Source organism: Coffea eugenioides, chromosome 1, assembly GCF_003713205.1.
Source record: "Coffea eugenioides isolate CCC68of chromosome 1, Ceug_1.0, whole genome shotgun sequence".
NCBI classification, from domain to species: Eukaryota; Viridiplantae; Streptophyta; class Magnoliopsida; order Gentianales; family Rubiaceae; genus Coffea; species Coffea eugenioides.
In genome coordinates this window covers 50,259,387-50,285,027 of record NC_040035.1, presented here as the reverse complement: position 1 = coordinate 50,285,027, position 25,641 = coordinate 50,259,387, and the positions used below count along the sequence as shown (strand labels likewise).

Genomic DNA, 25,641 nt, shown 5'->3' with positions numbered 1-25,641 from the left:
ATTAATAAACGTAACCACTTAATCACGGTTTCACCACCTGTCCTAACTCCTGTGTTCTTACTCGTCCAAACTTGCCAATCCCCATCATTTCCTTTTCAATGTTCCTGATGCGTCTATTTCTTTGTGTTTTCTTCACATGACAATGACAATGATGTATCGCATTTATTTGAATCATATAGTTCAGAGCCCAGTTTTTGTTGCAGCATCCCATTCTTCTGGTAATTTACAGTCGAAGGACGGGGAAACATTTCTTGCTTTGATGTGTTGGTGAATTTTCCTGCGTTAGAGATGCAGTTTTCTTTAGTCTTTGCCGTTATTACGATTATTAATACAAACTAGCTTAACTCAATTGAGTGCATTGGAGGAGGTTGACGGATTTCTTATTATTAAACATCCTGAGCCGTAGCATTTGAAATCTTAATGCAATCAAAGATTCAAAGTCACTAGTGGGAATACCCGTGCTATGCACGGTGCTGACATTATTGGAAAAAAAATAAAATGGTGAACAAATAAAGGTGAAAAAATTTTACCAATAAAATTAAAATATAATATCTGTTTAACAATAGTTTGAATTATAATAGAATGTATATATCATTCAAGAACCGTCTTTTTTCGGTTGTATGAGAATTTTTTTTATCATTGTATGAGAATTGTTAACAAAAAAATACAATAGTTAATATAGAATAGTATCAATAGAATTTAATACAATTGTGTTGTAATCAAATGAAAAATACGCACCAATTGAATTGTTATTTGCACCTATAGTTAATGAAGTAATCCCTATATAAAAATATTTTGGTACATGTAGTAATTGGTAATCTATAAAATAAAATTAATTGCTAATCTATAAAATTGCTAAATTGTCTATAAATAGCATCAATAGAATGTAATACAATTGTATTGTAATCGAACAATTGTAATACAATTGTATTGTATTGTATCTATAGTTGATTTAGCAAGATAGTGCAGCCAAAAAGTGTGTATGTAAGATGAGTATGACGATATAAGAAACTGTATATTTACCATGATCACGCAAAATCATTGGTGATGTGGATACCTGGCGATCTTGAGGACAGTTAGATTTTTCATTTCTTTGATCTAGAAATAAAATATATATTAAATTAAAAATCAATAGTTTATGTATTTATTTTATGTGTAAATAGTGATACATTGTATGAGAACTGTTAACCAAAAAAATACAATAATTAATATAGAAATAGCATCAATAGAATTGCATTGTAATCAAATGAAAACAATTACAGAGAAATTGTTACCTGAACTAAGGAATGCAGTTTTAAATGCTCAAAAGTGCCTTGAAGATTGCACATATGTCAGGGGTTTGGTGAGTTTTTTACTCCTCTTGAATCATTTTCTTTTTTCTAATTGTAATATATTACTTGCAGGTGTTAAGTAGGACTTGGCTCTAACCTTTCGTTTAAGTACTTTAAGCAATGAACTATTTATTCCATGAGTTGAATTGTGCTGTTGCTAGATAGATGAATCACGTAATTGTATTTGTCATTATTGATAAAGAAAAGAAAGGCTAGAATGCAATTTTGCCAAAAGGATTTCTGACGAAATTAAAAATTAATCCAATTTTAATAATGGGCGATAGTGCCTTAGTTATTCGTAGTATTTGAATTGTTTTTCTCCAATTATAAACCATTTTTAATTATTTTTTTAAATTATCAAAAAATCATTTTTTATTTCATGCACGATCATTTTTGGAATAAAATTATGAAAATAACTATCGTAACACCTATTTTATGTGATAAATGTGCAATAAAAAATAATTAAAAAAATTTCAGTAATACAAACAAATAAATTTTTATAATATACAATTTATGTTAGAAATAGTAGAACCCTCAATCATGAACCTATACCATCCGCAATTATATAAGCAAGCAATACCTTTTTACATTTGTTTTACAGTGTAACAATAAGCAAACAACCGTTCATAAGATTTTGTAAAAAATTTTCAGAAATAATGGATGATCAGAAAATCAATGCAATATCATTCATGACAAAAAACAAAGCAAAAGCAAAACATACTTAAAAGGCAGAGGGGACTGACCTGGAAAATTAAGCCGGCCGCAAGAAGGTTGATTTCTGCTGGAGTCTCTGCACATAATATCTTCCATTACTGCTCACAAAAGAAACAAAATCAATACATTTACAAAATCAATAGAGAACCGAAAACAAATAAGAAACTGAAAGAGAGGGTGAGAGAATTAACTCGATAAGTTAATTAAGTCGATTAGTAAAGAAGAATTTGTAGGAGTAATTGTAGGATGAATTAAGATAGTGGGATAGTGGGAATGAGATAGTGGGAATATTGATTGGTGATAAGGTGATAGTGAGATAGTGAGAATATTGATTGGTGATAACGTGGGTTATAACCCACTACTTTTTTATGTATTAAAATAAATACAAAAATATGAGTTAAGATAGTGGGATAGTGGGATTGAGATAGTGGAAATATTGATTGGTGATAGGGTGGGTTATATAACCCACTATTTTTTTATGTATTAAAATAAATACAAAAATCTAGAAAAAAGTATGACAAGTTTAGAAGGCATTGAGAGGGTTTCTGCTAAAAATCCCTTCCTGAATACATATAGATATAGATTGTATGGTTGCATAACCGCAACCACGTCACTAATTTCTGAGCACATTTTATCATTCTCAAACCTGCAATTTTTTCAAATACATATTCGTAAGGGTATGAAATATTATTAATAATTTAATATTTTGATATTTGTAAAACTTACCAACTGTGTAGGTATTGACCAAAATTCAAGTAGCAATTGACATACAATTTGCTTGTTCGAATAGTATAAAGTGACGGCTATTTAACTTGATATGGCATTGACAGCTATTTAACTTGACAGCTATTATTAACATTCAATTTGCTTGCCCGAATAGTATAAGGTTGCAATTGACATTATACTTGCAAGGTTGCAATCTTATTATGGCATTGGCAGAGTAGAAAGGACAATATATGGCATTGAAAGAGCAGAAGCGGTAATATATGGTATTGGCAAATTCGCAAATTCTTGATTAGAAGGGTTTTAATTGTAGTGGGAAGGTGTGTATGGAGTGAAATTTAACTTGAGGGCCAATAAGGATACCAACAGCAAGTGGAAAGAGATATTGCGCATGGAATTGGAAGAGTTTTAATGTAAGTGAAATTCTTGATTGGAAGAGTTTTAATTGTAGTGGAAAGGTGTATGAGGAATGTTAGTTGGAATAAGGTGTGTAAGGAGTGGGAAATGTGGGAGTGTTAGTTGGAGTTAACTTCTTGTTTGAGGGGAACGTGGGGGTGTAATGTGCCCATGATGTTTTTTATGAAATAAATTAAATGCAAAATGCTAGGAAAATAGAGTTGAAAGTGGGAAGGTTTGTGAAGGTTTGTTGCTAAAAATCCCTTCTCAAATTTATATAGATATAGATATGCATGAACAGTTATTGTGCGACAGTTTCGGGCCATAAAGCATAATTAGTTTGCTCAATTAAGTCATGAGACAATGAATTAAGGACATTTCTCTTCGTAAATAAAATAACAGGGATTACTTGTTGCTGTGTAGTGGTACAGAGATTTTGATTATTCAAAGAGGCATCTTTAAATTTGGTCTTAAGTGATTTGCCAATCAACTTAGCAAGAAATTATCCCCTCTCATGGAATACAATGTTCTACTTTTTTTTTTCTGTTAAGAGATAGAAACACACGCATCCAATTAAATTAGAAACACTCAGGAGATTAGCGATTAAACAACACAGTAAAAAATAATTTAAGGAAAACCCACAAGAAATCCACCTCCAGCCAATTGGTGAATATAATGTTCTACTTCACCATGATTTCAGACATCTCATCCCCCATCTTGGGCTATATATCCCGAACACTACTAGCTATTGACTTCACTTGATAGTCAAAACTTGATGAAATTCAAGAAGTGTCATGTGCAATTATCTTCAAATTTTCCTTTTTTTTTTTTGTCTTTTCCCGTACCATGTGATACTACTCAATAATTAATTAAAAATTAAGAACACATACAAGTTTCTTTAGTTGATTCACCAAAATAGAATAATTCCTTTTTCATACCTCCTTTGAATTGCTTTTTATGCCTAATATTCATCCATTATTAAGAACGCTCCAATCACAATCTCACAAAGCCAAGATTATACGTTGGATATCTCTACATTGATCAAATATCCAGGGAATATTTTACAAGAAAACCAAAAGATTTCCGAATAATGAAATAATAAATTGAAATAAAATCATTGTCTAGACAAGTCAATATTGTTTTTCTTTCTTTTTTTTTTTAAGGCAACTCAATATTGTAAATCTGCATATTTAGTTTAACTACAGTAATGGGATCATAGGTACCATGAAAGAACCGACCGGGTTGGGCGATGTGGGTTCCAACAACTCCGGATCAAATTAAAGTTCTTTAAGATTCGTCTTTTAGTGCCCAGTGCTCCTGTAACAAAGATGATGAAATTCAGGACAGATTCCGGATCTTGAGGACACCTCACGTGCCTTTATCATAGACGAGCCCACACGAGAAATTTCCTCCTCCCGCTGTCTTCTAGCACATCCATCCTTGTTTTCGCACTTTCATCCCATATATGGTTGGCCACTTGTATTCTTTTTCCTTCCTCTTCTTAGTTTTCTTCTTCCTCTCTCTCCCCCTCCCTCCCTCTCTCTCTCTCTCTCTCTCTCTCTCTCTCTCTCTCTCTCTCTATATGTGTATCAAGAAAGACCTTTCTTCTTAGCCCGACATCTTTCCATTGTTTTTACAGTTGCAGATTTTATGTGGGGTCTTTCTATCTCTGCTCAAAGAAATAGAGAGGTAAGTGTCGGTTCTGGGGTCAATTTTATGGTTGTCTACTACTATTTGATTATTATGTTTTATCGCATTTCTACTAAACTGCTGAGATGAGATTAGTCATGTTCAATTTTTGATCAGCTGAAAGTCCTTTTTGGATTGTCTATTTGTCTTAATGGGGTGGAAAGCTTGAATCTTGATTGCAGAGCAACAGAGGAAGAAGGCTGAAAATCCTTTGCCTGTTAATTGGGGTTTATAAGTTTCTGTTAGTATTTTAGGCAACATTGAGCATGATTTTTTCTGATATTCGTGTCCTTATTTGTCCCCAGTGTAATACTGGGTGTATAGATTTGACTCGTGATGAACAGGAAGGATATCTACGTGACATGCATATGGGCTTGAGAACAACTTTAGTTAATTTCATAGTAATTCTCCGAGAAATGAATTATCTTGTTGATTTTGTAGCAATTAGAAAATAATAATATTTTCCTAAGAATATTATTTGGCCACTAAATCATAATCATGAACGCTAACTATGTTAGAGTTGCTTTGAAGTAGCCAATTCCATTAGTTCTTCTCTGAATATGTTGTCTACAGTATGTAATTACTCTCACAACCTTAAATATTAGACAAAAATGGTCTTCATGATAAGCATTTTTCAAAAGGATGATTGGTGAAATTATTGCCATTGAGTGTACTGATGCTTTTTGAGTGTTTCCTGTTCGCTGGAAATGGTGGATGTCGATTGCTCTTGACACTACATTTTTGCAATCTTTTTTTTTTTAATTTTTTCTAGCAGGGGACGGGTGGGATTAAGACGCGGGGAGGGGAAGGGGAATTTGCAATCATTTGTTGTTCACTATGTTAATTCTTTTCAATCATACTGCAGTCTTATCTCATTGTAGATAAACACATACCTTATCCTTCTTGTTCCACAGGCCTAAGGGTTATCTGGTCTGGTGATCGTACTTCTTGCTCTATCTCAGCTTACTCTTGAAGTGGCACCAAGCTCATTAAGTTGCTCAGCAACATATTTTTGGCATTACCAGTTGATCTTTGAAAGGGAGAAACCAGGGAATGCAGAAAGATGTGCTTGAGCATCTCACAGCCTCCCTCCGATATTGACGAGGTTTTGACCTTTGCAAATTCTCATTCCTCCATCCATGATGGTATTGCTAGCTTAGATCATAATTTAATTGCATCTAATGCCAAAGGAAAACTTGGTCCAAGAAGTTTTAAAGTGCTGGTATTATTAAAGCATGACATATGTGAGGACGGGTGAGCCATATCAAGTATCTAACACTCCTGCTTGCAATTTATGTACGGCATCAACAGGAGAAAAAATATTTAATCAAATAACTGATTTTGTAGCTTAAAAATGGAAAATACAGTGAGTGTATTGATGGAAAGATACGAATTAGGTAGATTACTAGGACAAGGCACATTTGCTAAGGTTTACTATGGTAGGAATATTAGTTCCGGACAGAGTGTAGCCATTAAAATGATAGATAAGGAGAAAATATTGCGGGTTGGGCTTATTGATCAGATCAAGCGAGAAATATCTGTTATGAGACTTGTTAAGCACCCTAATGTTGTTCAACTTTATGAGGTCATGGCCACTAAGACCAAGATCTATTATGTAATGGAATATGCCAAAGGGGGCGAACTGTTTTACAAGGTTGCTAAAGGAAAGCTGAAGGAAGATGTTGCACGAAGATACTTTCAACAGCTGGTTAATGCAGTTGATTTCTGCCATAGCAGGGGGGTTTATCATCGGGATTTGAAACCAGAAAATTTACTTCTAGATGAGAATGAAAATCTGAAAATATCTGACTTTGGTTTAAGTGCCCTAGCTGAATCAAAACGCCAAGATGGGCTTCTTCACACCACTTGTGGTACTCCTGCATATGTTGCTCCTGAGGTCATTAATAGGAAAGGATATGATGGGGCCAAAGCTGATGTTTGGTCATGTGGGGTGATTTTATTTGTTCTATTGTCTGGTTATCTTCCATTTCATGACTCAAATTTGATGGAGATGTATCGGAAGATTGGCAAAGCAGAGTTCAAGTGCCCCAATTGGTTTCCACCAGAAGTGCGCCGTCTGCTTTTGCGCATATTGGATCCAAATCCGAATACTAGAATCTCAATTGCAAAAATCAAGGATCATCCTTGGTTTAAGGGGGGATTGAATTCAAAATTAGTCAAGCCCAATATAGAAAACAAAGAAGTTGCTTCTTCAAGTACAGATGCAGGGACCAGATCCCTTGAGAATAGCAGTAGAGCCACTGATGGCACACAAGACCTGTTGGCAGTTACCAACCTAAATGCGTTTGATATCATCTCTTTTTCTGCTGGATTTGATCTATCCAGACTGTTTGAAGAAAGTTCACGAAAGAAAGAAGCCAGATTCACCTCTTGGCAACCAGCAGCTGTCATAATCTCAAAGCTGGAAGAAGTTGCCAAGCGTCTGAAGCTAAAGACAACAAAAAGGGATCGAGGATTGTTTAAACTTGAAGGAACAAAAGAAGGTAGAAAGGGAATGTTGTCCATTGATGCGGAGATCTTTGAGGTCACTCCTGAGTTTCATTTGGTGGAGATGAAGAAATCAAGTGGAGATACACTGGAATATCTGAAGATATTAGATGACGGTCTACGACCTGGTCTGCAGGATATTGTCTGGGTTTGGCAAGGTGAACAAGAACGCAAGGAGTCAGAACAGCAGGAGCAGCAAATTCAACATCGACAGCTGGAAACCCAAGTTTCGGAGGACCAGCAACAGCAGCAGCAGCCGCCGCAGCTGCTGATACTGCAGGATAAGTTACCTTGAGTCTGTCTTTGTATACCATATTGTCATGTATTTTTACGGGTTCAAGGTGTCCCTTTTCCCCGACTCCAAATCCCTTACTTTCGGTTGTATGTAGCATATTAATGCATGTGTAAATATAGCCTATGCATTTGTAGACCAACGTCTCAATCTTGAAGTATTTTTATGGGTACCTTCAACCAATTGCTGCCACTGCATACCTCTGTTTATGTTAAAGAATCCCAGTTTTTAATTTATTTATGGTGACTTTCAGGCCTTTTATTCATATTAAGACATTTTCCTTCATTGAACCAATGGCAGGCCAAATTTTTTTTTTTTTAAAAAAAAAGGGACCTGACGGGCAGTATTTGCTGTTTCATGCACTGGGGCTATAGTATTAATGGATTCCGGGTTGATAAGGAATGATCTGATATCCTTTAATCATTGTGCCTCGAGTATCAGCCTTTCGTAGAAGAGTCTAATCGGATGTCCCACAAATAGCTTTTTTTACAACTGAACATAGACATAGCAACTCAATTGGGCAAGAGTTAGTTTCCTTTTGTCCTTGCCGACGAAGTAAGAACAATCCAGAAATAACTCCTGTTTAGAGACGAAATACTTCTCTGTAAGCAACCTGTATGGTCTGGCCGATTCAATAGTTTGTCCTAGCTCTGAGGGAGATTCGGTTCTCAAATCTCAATTTGGCTAGAATTATCCGGTTGAGGACATTATAGCCAATTTCTGCAGGTTTATGACACATGCAAGTAAATGAATATAAATTCTGATATTATCAGACGTGGTCACGTCTTTCCATGAACTTCTAGTAGAATACTGATTTCCCTTTCGAGCACTAGTATGAAGCACAAGTATGTTACCACATAACATCTCATTTTGATAACAACTGCTTATGCTCTGGTTTTCATGTCGTGTGGAAGATCATGCTTGGGGTACTCGAGAACAAGCTGGGCAGCCAAAATGTCCTTTGGCTTGACATTTGGTGCATGAGATGGATAATTCTTTGGACTTGACCCTGAAGGACTGGTAAGCACTATCTACTGGATTGAGACTGAACGGACCTCCTCGAGTGATCGAACCAGATCCCTTGCATCTTGAGCATGCTATCAACCTCAAATCACCACATCTCTTGCACATGCCCAATGAACTGCTTGTCCAAGAAAATGCACAAAGAAATCTTACCGGTCATTCATCAAATAGCTAGTCACTTCAATTTCAGCTAGAATAACACTTCCATTTCTCTAAATTGAAGTAGTAACTAGCTAAAGCTTTTCCTGTTGGTGATTGCCAGATTATGAACGCTATGTTTCAGTGATTGAACAAAAAGCACACGTAAACATTGGCAAAAACAAACAGCCATCAAAAAATTTACCATGCAGAATCACGATTAGTACTAACGACCTCATCCTTGTCAACCTACTCATCTAGTAGGTTTTACAGCAGAGATAGAGAGAGCAGAATGTGACATATGATATAAGGCGAAAGAGGGGAAAAAGAAAATATTACCTACGCTGGGAAGCTGCAATTAAAGAGTCAATCTTGGGAGCTGAAATTGTGGCAAAAAGTAGCAAAGCACCGACACCATACCCTGCTATTTCATTCGCGGTGACGTGCTCAAACATTCTTTTTCGGTGATCCTTTTTTATGTCCACGAACAGGTTCTGTCTGATGACTGCAATACTGAGATAGGAACTTAATTTCCGGCGAAGGAGAAGTCCGGGAATTCTAGCTGCTGGTGCGAGGAGGCCGGGGATGGCTAGTGTGGCTTTTCTCTCTGCTCGTCTCCTGTAAGGCGCAAGCCCATACTATACTACTGTATCAAATAGTGTGCCATGCTGCGTAGCGTGTAGTCTGCGATCTACACTAAAGAGAACGATGGCCACAAGTCCATCATCCCTTATCCACAACGCAACAAAAATAAAAGTTGACTTCTTGAGCGAGGGAAGGTGAAACGGGGATGGTGGGGTTTAGTTATTTCTTGAAATCCCGGGGGTGCGAATGAAATTATAGCAAAACCTCAGGGCTCTAAATTTGGTTAATCCTTCATCATTATCAGGTTATCAATATCGATTTGGATGGAAATTCCCTGGTAAATGAATTAGTAAAGGTCATTGAACCAGGCAAAATCCTATGCGCGGCAGTTTTCATGTGAAATGACCGTTTTAAATAGTGATAAATTGTCAACTGTCGAGAACAACACTTGTCAAGGAATTAAATTGTCAGGAATGACACTCATCTAGCGATCAGCTGTTGTATAAAGCAGGAATGCCATTTTGCACTCACATTCATTCAGGTACCATGGCAAATCCCCTGTAAGGCAGAAACAGATCTCTATGAAACCCCAATTTCCCTGGGTAAGCCATTTTGCACTCATATTAATTGAAAGTACCATGGCAAAGCCCCAGTAACAGATCTCTACGAAATCCAATTTCCCTGGGTAAGATTCAGATGGATGAAAATAAGAAGTCGCAAAATAAGTGTGTAAGAAACTCAATTTATTTCTGGATCGCATATATTATTTGCATCATCCAGCAGTAATTACATTATTCTAAGACATATTTCTGTATTTAAACAAACATGGGGGAATTGGTCAAGTCTATTATTTCAGGACATCCAACAGAGAGTTTTCTCTTCTTATTCCCTGTACTCACATTGTAGCAAGGTGAGGGAGTAGACAAATCTATTACCTCAACTTCAGATGAGGTGCAAGGGAGTTCAAATTTATTCAGAGTTACATTTTGTACAGATTGTTGCCTGGGCAGTTGAGGGTCTGCGACGTTAAACTCATCATACAATCTGAATGTTCCTGTATCTTCAGCAATTCTTGTTGCGTTACTGCAGCTGAAAACAGAGCCACGTGAAATTCTGCCCAGAAAGTCGTCGAGCTGGAATGACTGCTTCTGGGCCTCTTCTTTGCTAATTTGCAAGTTCTTTGGCAGTTCGAAGACGCTGCTTTCTGTTGACGTTTGTTGTTGGTGAGTAATTGCTTCAGTCCAGTTATACAGACCGAGATTTTCAGTTTCTTTGAAGCCATCTTGAACAAGTTCAATATTGCTCAGCGGTTGTGCATCTGCTGACCCATCCTCTGCAGATTCCTCAGATCCACCACTGTGCTCACAGTCGTCACCAGCAGGATCCCAGTCATCATTTTCTCCCGCACATAAATTGCCCCCTGTATAGCACGGAAGCTCATCCATAGAACCAAACTGTACCCTCATTTGTTCCGGCAGGCTAGGGCAACCAGATGTGAGCGTCATGTATTTTGTGGAAAAGTAGTTTACTCTGAGATTTAAGCTGTATACAGGAGCAACACTTTAGCCATCAGTAAATAACCAAAATTCAGTGAGTATTTCAAGCTTAGCACGTCTAGGAATCCTGTAATACCTCTGCCAAGAAGGAAGGGTGAGCATAGTGTAGGCAAGTTTTATCTTATTTGCAAGCCCAGAAAGAGATTTGAAGGTAGCAGCTGCTTTTCTTACCGCCAGTGATCCTAGAGGATGCTGCCAGGCCCACTCAAACTGCAATTCGATTCATTAGACAGCAATTAGTATGCTGCTTCATTTCATAATTAAGGCAAAAAGAACTGGCTCTCATGTTAACATCATTCTATGCCCATCAATGATCAAAAAAAGTTTGTACTTGCTGTGGGTTACAAAGCTATTAGAATTCAGAAGTGTAAGTCAACAGAGAACTATGGCACGAAGAGGGCAAATCAGAGAGGAGAACAAAAGATGGAGCTAAAAAGAACAAATCTATTGCATAGAATCCACAATCTGCAAAAATGATTTTGCCTACGCTAACCAAGCGGTCACAGAAAAAAACTCATAAACACTAATCTTACGACCACTCACCAGTATAGCACTCAATTTAGCAGCTTAAAATTTTTAAAAAAAATGAACTTAAAAACAAGCAGTCCAAGGCGTGTCAACGACATTTACAAAAGGTAACATCTAACTCACTGCTAGTGCAACAGAATTGAATCGTGTAACATGTACCTGGAGAGCGGCAACGTTGGTGGGGAAGCCATAAATGCAAAGGACCATCTCCCAAGGTCGCCTCTTCTTGGTCCTCCAAGCACCGCTCCCTATCTCCCCGTTGTGTTGCCTTATTCTGCGACGAGGATTCACTGTAAACCTACAGCACCCACCCAACACTCCACGACATTAAATATATGCTAAATTGTATACAAAGAAAATTGAGAAACTTGGCAACCGATCACTAATCAATTCCCCTGATTCCAAAACACTCCCAAGATAAAGCTAGGGAACCAACTCAAGTTTCAAAAATGGATCCAGAAATGACGGGGATCCAAACCTGCTACATACCCGATATAAGAGGAACCTTTGAATCTTGGGGAAAGCGAAGTTAGTAGATACACCGAGTAAAACTTTCTCCCTCCTTTTCCTGCTCTTTCTTCTTCTCCTTCTGCTTCACATAAAGTCGGTGGCGTTTGATCATTTTCTCCTTGTTCGGGATTTAGGGTTTCCGGTGTTTCTGTTCGCCCTTTCCTTCTCCCCATCTCTCTCTCTCTCTCTCTCTCTCCTCTCTGTCTGTTATGGATTTGCTAGCTATCCTTTGGATCAGGCGTAATTCGACCGTTGTGATTTGGATCAATATTTTGAATTCTACGTCCCTTTTTCGAATAAAGATCTGACTGGCTCCAATAGCGGGCTAACGAACATGAGAACGTTTTTTTCTGTTTGGGCCTTACGATTCCCAGTTTAAAAAGCCCATAGTTCGTGTACCCTGTATATTTGGGTTAGAACCGGTTTGCTTTATTTATTATTAATTTCTTTTAAATACCCTCAAGGTCAACATGCTAGTGCAATGGTTCTAAACATTTTTTTTTTTTGTCGCAACGATAACATTTGTATAACCTACTCTAACCTAGTCTAAGGAAAAGGGAAGCCAATGGAATTTTTTAATTGAAGGAAGCCACAGTTAAGTTTTTTTTTATCGCAACGATAACATTTGTATAACCTACTCTAACCTAATCTAAGGGAAAGAGAAGCCAATGGGATTTTTTAATTGAAGGAAGCCACAGTTAAGTGGCACGGTGGGAAGCAAGGGTTAAAGCTTGACCTCCCACTCCCACCAAGACTTAACAAGAGCCCAAGAGGCTGTTGGCTGCAATGGTTCTAAAGAATTAACTCCTGAATATGTCTGTACCGGAGAAAAAAAAAAATTTATTTGAAACTGCAGGGTATCCGTATGGATGTCCAATTTCAATGTCAAAATTGAATTGAAAAACTTGCACTGCTCGGATTCTGGAACTGCTTCTATTGCCCAATGCATCACACACAATTTTATTTGGATTGCTTCATATTTCCCCAATTTTATTTGCTTATATCATCTTTACAATTTCCAATATATCTTTTTGTCTTCCCAATATCTTTTTATCTCACATACATCAAATCACAAAAAGTGCTACAGTAAAAATATCCCAAATAACTTACAATCCAAACAGACCACTGAAGACTGGAACTCCATTGTACGGCAGCGTCTTCGCATGAAATCTACAAGTCAATCTGAGTTGCTTTTCTTGAAACACGCCATCATTTATGGATCATATCCGGTTTAAAGTTAAGGATTCAAATAATTTGGCAATCCATTTCCAGGCATAAGATCAAACAAAAACACACACATGCAAATTTAATTCCCAGTATGTTGGAAAAGGAATTCATCTATCTTAGTTTCAGCCTGTCAACAAGATCCATAAAGATTACAATTTCCTAAAACACGTTTTTGACCTTGCGATGTTACAACATAGATGTACTTCAGATATACCATTTGCTTGTAGATGCCCATTCCCATCAAAGAAAGCAAACCCCTACAAACATTACCCAGCGCGATGTCTTTAGTAGAAAAGGGGGTTAAACAGACATGCTCTAATGTAATCTACACATCTGCTTGTGGACACAGTGACTAATCTTAAATATGTTGACTACAACACTCGTAATCAATCACAATTTATCAAGATGTTCATCCGAATGCGCCTGGTTTAACTGGATCTTTGCAGCTCTTAGAGCCCTAAGAGGTCAACAAGAAAACAATTGTAAATGATTGATGTTTCCCAGAAGACAACCTTTACAAGCAATGATCCTAACAGAACAACTTTCACAAGTAATTATCCTAATTTTCCTGTTGACTAGCTTCTTGCATGAATAAACATTCTCAGATACAAGACCAGAGAACATTCATATCCAGTGAAAAGCAACAAAGTTTGACATATTTCCAAGACATAATGGATCTCTACATCTATAAAGTTCGAAAATCCATACTCAAGAAAGTCTTCTGAAGTTATCCAGAGATAGGAAATCAACTAAGATCTCTCAATGTAATAACAACTAGACACATGCAAACCATATTTTGACATACAAAAGCTTCGTCTACAGGAAGATTTACAATAAGACAACTTACTAGCTCTTTTATCAGCTTCATACAGGAAAGAAGCATCAGTAAGTGGAGTTTCCTTCTACCTAGTACACAACTGAACAAGTTCAGAATAAGGAGAAAACGGTTAGAGGAACAATTACTACCAAAGCAGCCATAAGATTGAGTTCTAAAGACTTTTAGCATTATTGACCAATGGGTTTGATTTCTGGTTATCTAAAGCGAATGATCAATCACTGAAGCTTAACTAAACTGAAGCCTCCATCCAAACATGTTCCTTCCAAAGTCAACCAACTTCGATAACAAGGAAGAAAGAGAACATTGCTCAGGCTCAACTAGACAGTAAGTTCAATATATGCATAAACGGCCGACCAAGAAAGAAATTCCCAACACACAACGAACAAGAATAATATGTATATTATTACGAAAAATAACCTACATTCCACGCAGGTATTCTCATGGTATTTTCATAACAGTAAAGCTTTACAATTAAGATGATACAGACTCCTAAACTCGTGGCCCTAATTGAAAAGCAAAATTACAAATGGAAAGCGAACACAATTTGAGTTCAGTCCATAGCATACAATACAACAAGTGGAGTAACAAATCACAAAACCTAATCCCACCCAATGATCAACCTTTACCACCGGGATCATCAGTCGGCCTTTTCAGAAGCTGGAGAAGAGGACTCGGAGCCCACCAAATTCCTCCACAAATATCTTCCACTTGCCATGTCCACGCACGTCCAAAACCCTTTCCCAATTGCCCCACATACCTATTAATTCAGAAAGAGAGAAGCGGTTAAAAATTTACATGAACCCAAGATAATTAGACAATGTAAAGAAAAGGAAAAAGGATGAAAGTTAAAGGGGGAACCTTGGAGGAAAAAGAAGGAGACTTTGAGAGGTTATCTGGGGAATTGCATTCTACAGTGTTTAGGGTGTCGGTGTCGGAGTCAAGATCGGTGGTGGGTTGAGATTTGAGATTTCGGAAGACGAAGAATCCGGCAAGAGTAGCAGACAGGAAGATTAGGATAATTCTCAATGGACACATTCTTCCTTTTCTTTTTCCTTTGCTTTACTTTTCTTAGCTTAGCCTATCTTTTGCTTTTCTTCCCTCCTTTGCTGCTTTGCTTTGAGAGGTTTTGAAGAGAGGAGAGAGAGAAAGACCGGGAAGCGCAGGCCTAGGTGGGAAGTGCGAGGTTCCTTTCCGGAAGGAGGCGGGTAAGAAGAAAAGATTTGGTGGCCACCAGCGACTTCTAAATGATCAAGTGGATTCATATAATCACATATTATTATTATTTATATAGAACATTCTTTTTTTTTTTGGGTACGAATTTACGCAGAACAATTAATGATCATATTAGAATTTCCTAGGGTTATCCATAAATCATTAGTTGGTTTCTATTTTCATATTACTACTAGTTAATGCATGGTATGATTGGGTCTGACTTTTCTTTATTTGTGGATTTGGTCTCGGGTGTTAATTTGTTCATGACAAAAAAGTGAAATTAATTTGAGAAAGTATAGTAACAAGTGCCTCAAGAACACCTTTTTTTTTTTTAAAAAAAAAAAATTCTTTTACTTATACATTACTATCTTTTTCTAGAATGGAAGTATTAACAAAAGGGATGGCTTTCTATTGGGAGGTATGTAACTATTATAGACTTTAATCTCAAATGATTTAGTTTTTTTTTTTAATTGGTGAGAAAGAATTTAAAAAAAGAATAAAAGAAAATTGCAATGATGGAGATTGACTGGGATGGCATTCGCCTTTCTTTTTTTTGGAAAAAAAAAAAAGAATTTGCTATTCCACAACTACCATAATAATTCTTTTCCAAGTGTTAGTTGGCGACTTTCCATTAATTCATCTTGTAACAAAATTAATTTGAATGGAGTTGACAAAATAGGGTAATGGGAACCAATCAGCTTCCAAGAACGTGTACATTTACCAGCATGATTTTGCTTGCTAGTAATGGATATGGAGGCCACCAAGGCATATCAGAAGTTGGAAATCACGTATGTCAAAAGCGCGGGGAGAAGCGTAGGCACGAAGACAAGTCAATCCGATTACTTTTCTAACACACACGCATCTCATTGGGGTTTAGGTGAACAACTCTCTAAATTAATTTTTTTTTTTCCCCTTTCCTTTTTCTCAATTGGACCAATTTAATAGTAGTGGAAATTTCGTTCATAAACACAACCGTCATGCATTTTTTAGTGAAATGGAGATGGAGCTGCATGAACACTGAACCCAGTCAATGGAGACTTTTTAGTGCAGTAGTGGGCAAAGCCAAAATGGAACAAATCCACACAAATTGAATTGACAGAATGCATCATCACCGCCAATGGTCCACCCGTTCTTGAATTTTATGAACTTCTCACGTCACGCTCATCATTCATCAATATGCTACACAGACACAACTTCATGAAATATGATGATGGTGGTGTTGATTGTGAGTTGTAACAGGTCAACTAATAAAACTTTTGACAAAGCATCACCAATGATATTCAATTCCCTCCTAATATCATCATTCATTCCAGAATTTTGCACCATAATCCTTTAGTGTATCACGAATTTATCATAACACACTACTGCTACTTTTACTACATCATCTTGTTTTTTAGACCAAATAGAGTAAGTTTCATGGAAGAGGTGAAAATCAGAATATCAAAAGTTCAAAACATTAGAATCCAATTGTAGTTATATGGAAATTGAACGGAATTAAAAATCACCGGAAAGCCCCGTAAAAAGTACACTTCATTCATCATCAGTAAGATATGTTAAATCTACTACTGACTTTACCATGAGCAGCTACGATATTATAAGTTTCTTCCTCTTGACCGAATCTTGATGAAGTATTGGGGCTCAAAAGAGAACTTGAATCTTGACTTTTTCCCACTCGAAACTGTTCAGAATTCAAACGCTCTTCAATGACCTACAGCAACAATTTCCAATGCGCCTTCAACATCTGCAACCAAAATTTTTCTTGGTTAGACGTTCAACCAAGATATCATCAATCTGCGGACATTACATGAGCCTTTATTCATTCACATACCAGCCAATGTCAAGAGTCACTCATAGATCAAGACGACCAAATTAGTCAATGCCATACTACTAATATGCTTGGAAAGTAAAGGTGCACTTGAGCAGTATCTCCTAAGGCTTCACAATACGAGCAATCTTAGCAAGAACCGTCCTTAAACTTCGAATACCAGCTCCACTTTTTGAGCTTACCATCATCTGCAATAAATCCAATGTCAAAAAAAAAAAAAAAAGGGGATGCTTTTTCAGTGTGATAAATACAGGATGAAAGCAGCTAGATTTATTTGATGTTCACTATTACCACAGGTTGAACCGCAGACTTCTTTTCCTTGAGGTTCTGCAGCAACAGAGAGAGCTTATTTTAGTCTCAGCAAAGAGTAGAAAAACATTTGGAAGTAAAAGGGGAAATTATTTCTGCTGCATTCACCTCTTCTATTTGCATTGACCGACGTGCCACATCAATTGGGAAAACCATATCTGTCTTTGTCAAAACAATCTGGTACTTGGTTTGCGACCTGCACATTAACCATACAGAAGAAAGTAGATTTACAGGTTGAGACTAAATCTAACTTGAAAAAAGATATATCCCTTTACAGAAACAACTAATGACAGAGCAAGTCCAAGCTGAAACCTCAAAAACATTCATTATGTGGCGCAAGTCCAAGGTGAAAACTAAATTCTTGTAAAAAATGTCATCCACTATTACACATTTCCATCATATCAATAAGTTCATGATTGGAGTAAGTCCAAGGTGAGACCTCATAAACATTCATATATGTGTCCTTTACATTTTATTTTCCTAAAACCTCAATTCTTGTAAAAATCTCATCTAACAATTTGAATAACATGAGGGAAAGACCAAACCAAGCAGAAGATGACTGTATAGGGAGAAAATTTTTAATGAGCAGATAATATGCTTATTGTACCTTTCCATCAGATCAATAAGTTCATGATCCCTTGGTTTCATTCCCCATTTTGTATCAACAAGAAGACACACTCTCTTTAGACCAACACGTGTAGACACGTACTCTTTCACCTAGAGATTGGAAGTATATTAAAGACATTCAAAAAAAGCAAATTACAGCCAAGGTAACAGGGGAATCATACTGCTATAACCCAGGAAAAGAAGATCATTGATAGCTGCACTGCTAAAAAGGCATTATCTAGTTCATGAACAATGGCAACCAGCAATTACTAAAACTTAGATTTAATAGAACAAGTAGAGTAATTACCACAAAATATAACTTACATTTAACATTTCCAACTAAAGACTACTAACCAAAAGAAATTATAGCTCTAACCCATACCTTCAACCTTTCGGTATGAGCATTTAATAAGGTACTAATTGAGAAGAATGGAAAGAATCCAGAACAGGAAATGCAGTATAAACTGCAGTTCCATTTTAAGTGAGTACTAAAACGACTATTAAAGTTCAAGGCAATACCCTGCTTCAAACCAATTTTTTTTTCCAACACCTATGACCAAAATAATGCATTGAACAGTAATTTTGCTAAAAAGTAAACAGTGGCATAGTGCTCTAAATGATAAGTCTAAATCTGATTCATAATTGCGAAATATTCACGATGACCTAACTCGTCAGTGAATAATTGCAACAATTGTATCTGGATAAAACCAAGCAGACTAAAGAGTGGAATAGAAATTTGTAAAGAAGCTAAAAGCCATTTGCATACTCACAAGCTCCTCCCAAGCTTCCTTGACGTCTTCTTTTGCATACGCAAATCCGTATCCAGGCAAATCGACTAAAGATAGCTTTGGTCCAAGTTTGAAGAAGTTTATAGTCTACATGAAAAACATAAGCTGATAATATGCATGTGCAACTTTTAAGTTTAATCCAAGGACATCATAAATGTAACACCTGAGTAAGTCCAGGCTTGTCTGATGTCCTCACAACACCCCACTGTCTAGTTAATGCATTCAGTAAAGATGACTTTCCTACATTCGACCTCCCTGATAAAAAGATTGAGTTCAATGAAACTCTACGACTATATCATTATCAAAAATAGTCTCAAAGGCACAGCTCCATAAATTTACTATACAACAATGAAATAACTAGAGCAACCTCAATAGGCATGAGAAACATGAAAAAGTAATAGTAAAGATAACTGAAAAAAAGAATTTTAATGCAGAAAAGAGAAGTCAGCAAGATTATCTGACAGAAAGGAAATAAAATAACACTCTTTCCTACAACCACTTCAAAAACAATGTTTAATTTCATCATGTTTGAGAAAATACAGGAGCCAAAAAAGCGTATATCTTGTCTGACGTGCTAAAAAGTCATGACGAACTAATCTCAAACAGAACATTCTCACAACAGAAACTTCGTAACCAAAAAGCTTTTGTCATGTTAACATAAATTAGACAAGCAACTTTCATCATGCAAACCTATGTGTCTTGTACAATGGCTTTAATGTGGAGCAGTGTGCATTTGATGTTTTCTCATACAACTTACACAGTTGTTATGCCCTAATATAGTTCTATGGTGCCAGCAGAAAGTGCACTCGCCATATCATATAAACCCATATCATCTTTACATTAATCAGCTACTGAAAGGCCAATTTATGGATGACAAAATTACTTTATTCAAACCATAAATAAGCAGAAGAGTTCACGAAGAAGATGAAAAAAAATTTTCCATGAGATTTACCTGCAAATGCAATCTCTGGAAGTTCAGGAGGAGGAAATGATGAGGAAATCTTTGCAGCAGCATAAAATGTCAATTTATTTCTAAATACCTGACCAGAAAATTGAACCGAGACAGAGAAAATCGAAAAAGTTAATCCGCAGAAGTAAATTCTTTCCTTGCATAGTTAACATGGATCCACCTAACTATCCTGTATTTTCCTTCAATCCATCCCTCAACAGAAAAGGAGTTCAATACCAGTTAAAAACCCCGTGCAATACATGACATATGAACATACCGTTTCTTCAATCCTTTCCCTTTCAGAGCTTGATGAATAGGGAATATTGTCTAAAGGAGCAGAAAGCTCAGTATTGTAGCCAGCCCTCCTAAATTCAATTTCTCGTCTTCGGCCTAATAACTGTATAAGAATTGAAAAATCACTTTATTCGTAATTTTATCTCTGAGTAGGCTAAGTAGAGTCCGACAAAATATAGACTTTGGTGTTGGTATTCAAGCATAGAACGTCTAAATAGGTAAATTACATTGTCTTCGACAAAGGAAAGGATAGAGGGGCTAGGAACTATTGCTCGAAATTGTGCATTTCTGGACAACTCCAAAACACAAATTTTTGAGTCATCTTCCTTCTTCTTTTTAACCTGATCTGGAAGGTAAACAAGAGAATAAGTTAGAAAGAGATGAACAACACTTGTAAACAGCTCAGAGTTCTAAAAAGAGCCAAGATATAGATTATTATGAAGACGTATGAATGCTTGATCCAAATGGATGGGACAAACACACATAGCTTGAATCACATATATAATCAACAATAGTTTTAAACTTCACCTAGCTCAGATAAAAGGATTTACTTACAATTTCTGAGTTTCTGCAGCAAATTTTGCAACTTCAGAAAGTAGGTAGAACCCACCTTATCTAATTCAAAAAGTTCAAGTTCAAATTTCCTTTTAAGTAGTTTAAGTTCAATTAGAGTGACTGAATGACATATTGCGCTGCCAAGAGCAAGAAGCAGTAATTTAGTCCGTACCCTGCCACAAATTTCACATAGAGACAATGGCTTGATATGGACAGATAATAATTCTTCTTGTGTTTTCAACAATGTATACCAATATGTCTGTGAGTATACCAATAACTATACCAATATGTCTTTCCCTTCCTTAATTACCAGCACCAGCCCTAACAATGTAAGTGGTCCTACATTCCAAATGTATCCAGGAAAACCTAACTCAATGTTATTTGCATGAACCCCGTTGACATTAAAATATAATAAGAAAGAGGGAAATAGCGATAAGCATGTGCCTAAAGCATCATTTTGATGAACGAAAAATGAACCTATAAAAAAAATGACATCTCAAGATATGTCTGTGGGTGTATGTTCGCATCAGTGTCGAGGGAGAGTGAGAAGGAGGAGACAAAGTGTATCATGTTACTGACTATTAATAGCTGCTGCATCATCGAGCCTCTTATTTGATGTATCATGAGGATCTAGCCTGATCCTTCGCTTTTTCTTCTTAGGCTTTTCATCCATTACTTCTGAATCATCAGTGATATTTTTCTTGTACTGCACTTTCTTCTTGGAAGGTCTTTCAGGAGAGCCGACAGCATGTTTGCCATGGTTCTGCTCCATTTGCTTTGTTACGTCGGATTTGCTTTTAGCAATTTTCTTCAGCTTATCATTCCTAACTCCTTCAACTTCAACATCTTTCAGTTTATCTACAGCCTTTACCTTGGCTATTGACTTTTTCTTGCCCGCCAACTCACTTTCCCTGGATTTTCCTCTTCCAGCCAATGAACCTTTTCTACTCAAATCTCCAAACCCAGAGGAGTTTCCTTTTGTTGTCCGCTTTTCTTCATGATAATGATCAGTAAGCTTATTCTTCACGATTCTAGATGAAAACCTTCTTGCTGGGAATCCTACATTGTCATTGGACACTCTTTCCTCGTCTGGAGGCTGATCAGCATAAGTTCTTTTTCTTTTTTTATCAGAATTCGATGGCTTAGAACCACTATTTCCCTTAGTCACGTATCCATTGCTTTCACCATTAATCTTTGATTTGAAACTTCTTTTTCCAAACACCCCTTGCTTTGTCACTTTACTCTGACTAGGATGAGAAGCACCTCTAGTTCTATTCCCTCCAGTTTGAACCTTTTTACTTCTGCCATTCCCTTTTGATTTAGAAGCTAATCTTCCATTACTAGCACCAGAACCCCCAAATGTTCGGTTTTCAGGTTTGAAATTCTTCTCTTGCTTATTATTCTGCAGACTTCTGCCCAGAACCATTGTCGAGAAGTTCTACATACACACCCTCAAAACCCACAAAACCCCATTAAGAAATCCTCTCTAGGACACAATGTTAAGCCGCTACCTTGAAAGCCAACCTATATTAAACAAACAAACCATTAAATGCGCCATTGATGCTGGCACGTGAATTGTTTGATGGTTTGTCAGTGAGAGTGTGAATAAATAAAGTGCAGGGCAACGACAATTAGCATAAAGGCAGCTTCCTCCATAGGCACCATACAAACGTAATATACAGGCAGCAGGCAAGCACAGTATAACAATGTGAAAAAAGTTACCTGCGAGCATCTACAGAGTTTCTGGAAGGTTTGTTGAGTGCTTTTTCCTTTTTCAGTTTGCCGCTCTCTCGCGAGTTTGATTACTCAGCCCTTCACTCATCAGAGTTAATGAAACCACAAGGTAAGCGACGTCGTTGCTTAAGATGCGGCCGTTAAGTTAACTCCGAAACCCACTCCGCAAGTTTTATGTCGTGTCTGGACCCTAACTCGAGCCCAATCAAGAAGGTGGACCGAAACAGGGCGCTTTCAGAAAAATGCTTAATAACCCAAGCCAAGCTGATAATTAAGCCCTTTTATTTTGTTCAAGCGAAATGACGCTCGTGTCCGTAGATTTGGGGTACAATGAACGAATCAAATATCAAACCCAACACTCCTTTGTTTAAGGTTATTTGTTTATTTGAGAATTATTAATGATACTTTCACTATCATTTGTATTATATGATTTTTATTTATTAAATTACATAATAAAATAAATGGTAATAGTATCGTTAATAAAAATTGGAGTGTGATTAATATTTTTATATTTTTAAACTTGATTTATTTATTTATTTAGCCGAATTCACGAGCTTTTATTGAGTATAATTTAAATCGAGCTCTATTAGTTCAAATATTTATGACGTAAGTCTCAAATATTTTGTTACTAATTGAGTGAAGCATAGCCTAAGTTTGAAACTTTGTCAAACACAAAATACCATTCACATTTAGTTTGTTTAGTGGGCGAACAAAACTCAAACAACTTCTAACTAAGTTGAACTCGTTCAAGTATCGACTTATTTAATTCATCTTTCAATCCTATCTGTGAATGCATAAATGAGAGTAGACAATGTCAAAATTGATATTCTATTAAGTTACATATATTTGAGTTTTGTAGTTACACATCCTTAAATTTTGTAGTTTATTTGGAAATGCTTACATAATGCCCTCCCTGTGAAGGATCACATTCACAAGAAAACAAGATAAGGGAACCCAATCTAGTCCGGCTACGGTGAGAAGGAAAAAACAGTAGAACATATGCTACTTCAATGCAGCAAAGTTAGGGAAATATGGAAGACGTCTCCAATACAATGGGATGGCATAAACAACTTCACAGAATACTTTCACAAATGGTGGACAGCAGTCATGGAAGCTCAAGAATCTAGAGCAGTGGCTGACCAGATACCATTGACAATCAATGTACTATGGCAAATTTGAAAAGCCAGAAATGAGAGGGAGTTCAACCACAAAGAAAAAGAACCTCACAGAGTAATTGGGAAGGCACGAGTGGGATGGATGGAGTTCGACGAAGCCAACAGGAAAATTGATCATAGGGGGAGCACTCAAGAAACACTGGCACATAACAGGACAACCTTAATGATGAGGTCGATGGTCTAACTCTGTAAGTTGAGTGAGTCAAGGTTCCGTTTGATCCAATGACATGTACACGAGCTAAAAAGTTAAATGAATCTTTGCAAGCGTTAGTCAAGGTCGTCCAAGAGCGTGTCGGTGTGCCCAAAGCAATTGAAGATTTGGACAATGCAAAGATCGTTAATGTGATCCGCCACACTTAAGGAACAAGCAGGAATAAGGAAGATTGTTCATCAAAATACATACGCACAGAACAAGAAGCAACCGGAAGTTGGCATTGGGATCTTGGCAAGGAATCAATCAGATCAACTGCAGGCTACTTGGGCAATTAAAGAAAGGAAAACTGGAGACTCGGTGCAATACCAAGCAGAAGCAGTCAAGATGGCCATAATCAAAGCTGCAAACCAAAGATGGACAAATATCTGAATAGAGTTGGAAAGCAAGAAGCTGATAAGTTACATTCAAAGTTCATGTCATCAAGGAAGTCGACTGGCTACAATCATTGAAGACATACAATCCCTTAGTACATTGTTTTCACAGTGCTCCTCCTTCCCCATTAACATAGATAAGAATGACAGGATTGTTCAAATTAGCAATTATGCTCTCAACATTTGGTTAGATGAAAAATAGGTTAACCCCAATCTTTAGTGCTAAAGTATTGGAACAGATGGTAGGACCTTTGTCCTTTTTGTTTGGACTATTGTCCATATACTATACATTTTGGCAATACTAATACAAGCTATGGTTTCGAAAAAAAAAAGTTAATAAAATGTAATGAAAACTTGTGATAAATCCATGATTAAAGGGTGACAGAAAATGCATCGACTCTTATTACTTGTAATTAAGGCCACCAGGCTAAGGATTTGGCAAATCATACATGTCTGTGTATGCATAGATTTGGAGATTACATTCAAATTTCTTTTAATTTTTAGAGGAACGAGCACTAAATATTTTCAAGAATTCTCCATGAACCAGTTAACGTTTGAAGAGAAATTTCGTAATATCCAAGTGGCTGTCCCCATTATGTGATATCCCCTTTTCATTTGACCAATCCTACTTCAATGCCTCTTTTTCTAACACTGAAAAAATGCTCAAGTCTTGAATGCAAGCAAGGCGATACACTACTAACTAGCATAGATATGGTCAAAGAGGGACAGTCTACAGGATAAGGCAATGGATGGAGTAGAGAATGGGAGCTCAGGTTGACCCACCCTTGAAGGCAATGTGTGCGCAGATCACCTTGCTGCAATGTTTTTAAAATCGGACCGGACCAACCGATTGAATCGCGAACCGGTCATGCTTTTAGTCCGATTTAATTAAAAAAACAAAGAATTAATTAAACCGTTCAAAACTGGTTAAGAACCTATAAAAATCAAGAGGCTTAATAGATTTTTATTAAGTATTTATTTTCTAAAATAATTATTTTGATTTTATTCAAAATTTTTAATACTAAAATGAATAAAAAAATTATTAAACTTTTAAATTGGAATCGAATTGGTCAAACCGTGAATCGAACAGTTTTTCGGTTCACCCTTCGGTTCGGATTTAAAAACATTGCAAATGGAGTCACCAGCAGAAACTTGAGTTCACAATTCTCACTGGCCCACCAGATGTTAATACAGGAAGTTTATAAATGATGAATGAGGGGAGGGGGGGTCTTATCCCACGTTAGTTGTTTTGTAACGGGCCTTTGGCACTCCAATGCACCTAAAGGAAAAAAAAAGGGAATTGAGAAGAAATAAACAATTCAACTATTTACTATGATGCCGTGCTCTAACAAGGTAAAAACTGGAAGTGAACAGTTGCAGGTTATGTTAGTGTAATTGAATAGTAGATTATTTGGGATAATATTTTGAAACTAATATTGTAGTACTTTTTTTTATGCGATATACGTGAGATGAAAAGGTGATTAAAAAAGTATTAATGATACAGTCAAATAAGTTACAATTCAAACAAACCATTAGGGTGACTTTTATTGG

The 25,641-nt window shown here is 36.7% G+C and overlaps 4 protein-coding genes across 4 annotated transcripts; 1 reads left to right on the top strand and 3 right to left on the bottom strand.

Moving 5' to 3' along the window:
• Positions 1-4,732: 4,732 nt before the first annotated feature.
• On the top strand, positions 4,733-7,845 carry LOC113783081 (CBL-interacting protein kinase 2). Its single transcript, XM_027329114.1, has 2 exons — positions 4,733-4,853; positions 5,768-7,845. The coding sequence occupies exon 2, from the start codon at positions 6,208-6,210 to the stop codon at positions 7,654-7,656; it is 1,449 nt and encodes a 482-aa protein (XP_027184915.1). The 5' UTR covers positions 4,733-4,853; positions 5,768-6,207; the 3' UTR covers positions 7,657-7,845.
• Positions 7,846-8,216: 371 nt separating this feature from the next.
• LOC113762714 lies at positions 8,217-9,525 on the bottom strand. Its single transcript, XM_027306281.1, has 2 exons — positions 9,154-9,525; positions 8,217-8,794 (listed from the first exon to the last, which is right to left on the bottom strand). The coding sequence occupies exons 1-2, from the start codon at positions 9,267-9,269 to the stop codon at positions 8,569-8,571; spliced, it is 342 nt and encodes a 113-aa protein (XP_027162082.1). The 5' UTR covers positions 9,270-9,525; the 3' UTR covers positions 8,217-8,568.
• A 596-nt stretch (positions 9,526-10,121) lies between these two features.
• LOC113777869 lies at positions 10,122-12,195 on the bottom strand. The gene is made up of 4 exons (XM_027323090.1): positions 11,973-12,195; positions 11,643-11,781; positions 11,032-11,165; positions 10,122-10,941 (listed from the first exon to the last, which is right to left on the bottom strand). Exons 1-4 carry the CDS (start codon positions 12,164-12,166, stop codon positions 10,215-10,217), a joined length of 1,194 nt encoding a protein of 397 aa, XP_027178891.1. The 5' UTR covers positions 12,167-12,195; the 3' UTR covers positions 10,122-10,214.
• Positions 12,196-16,645: 4,450 nt separating this feature from the next.
• LOC113780665 lies at positions 16,646-22,504 on the bottom strand. Its single transcript, XM_027326448.1, has 12 exons — positions 22,319-22,504; positions 21,176-22,120; positions 20,269-20,387; positions 20,025-20,144; positions 19,751-19,838; positions 18,962-19,053; positions 18,781-18,885; positions 18,012-18,121; positions 17,513-17,600; positions 17,387-17,422; positions 17,099-17,283; positions 16,646-17,011 (listed from the first exon to the last, which is right to left on the bottom strand). Exons 2-11 carry the CDS (start codon positions 22,020-22,022, stop codon positions 17,200-17,202), a joined length of 1,689 nt encoding a protein of 562 aa, XP_027182249.1. The 5' UTR covers positions 22,023-22,120; positions 22,319-22,504; the 3' UTR covers positions 16,646-17,011; positions 17,099-17,199.
• Positions 22,505-25,641: the final 3,137 nt, after the last annotated feature.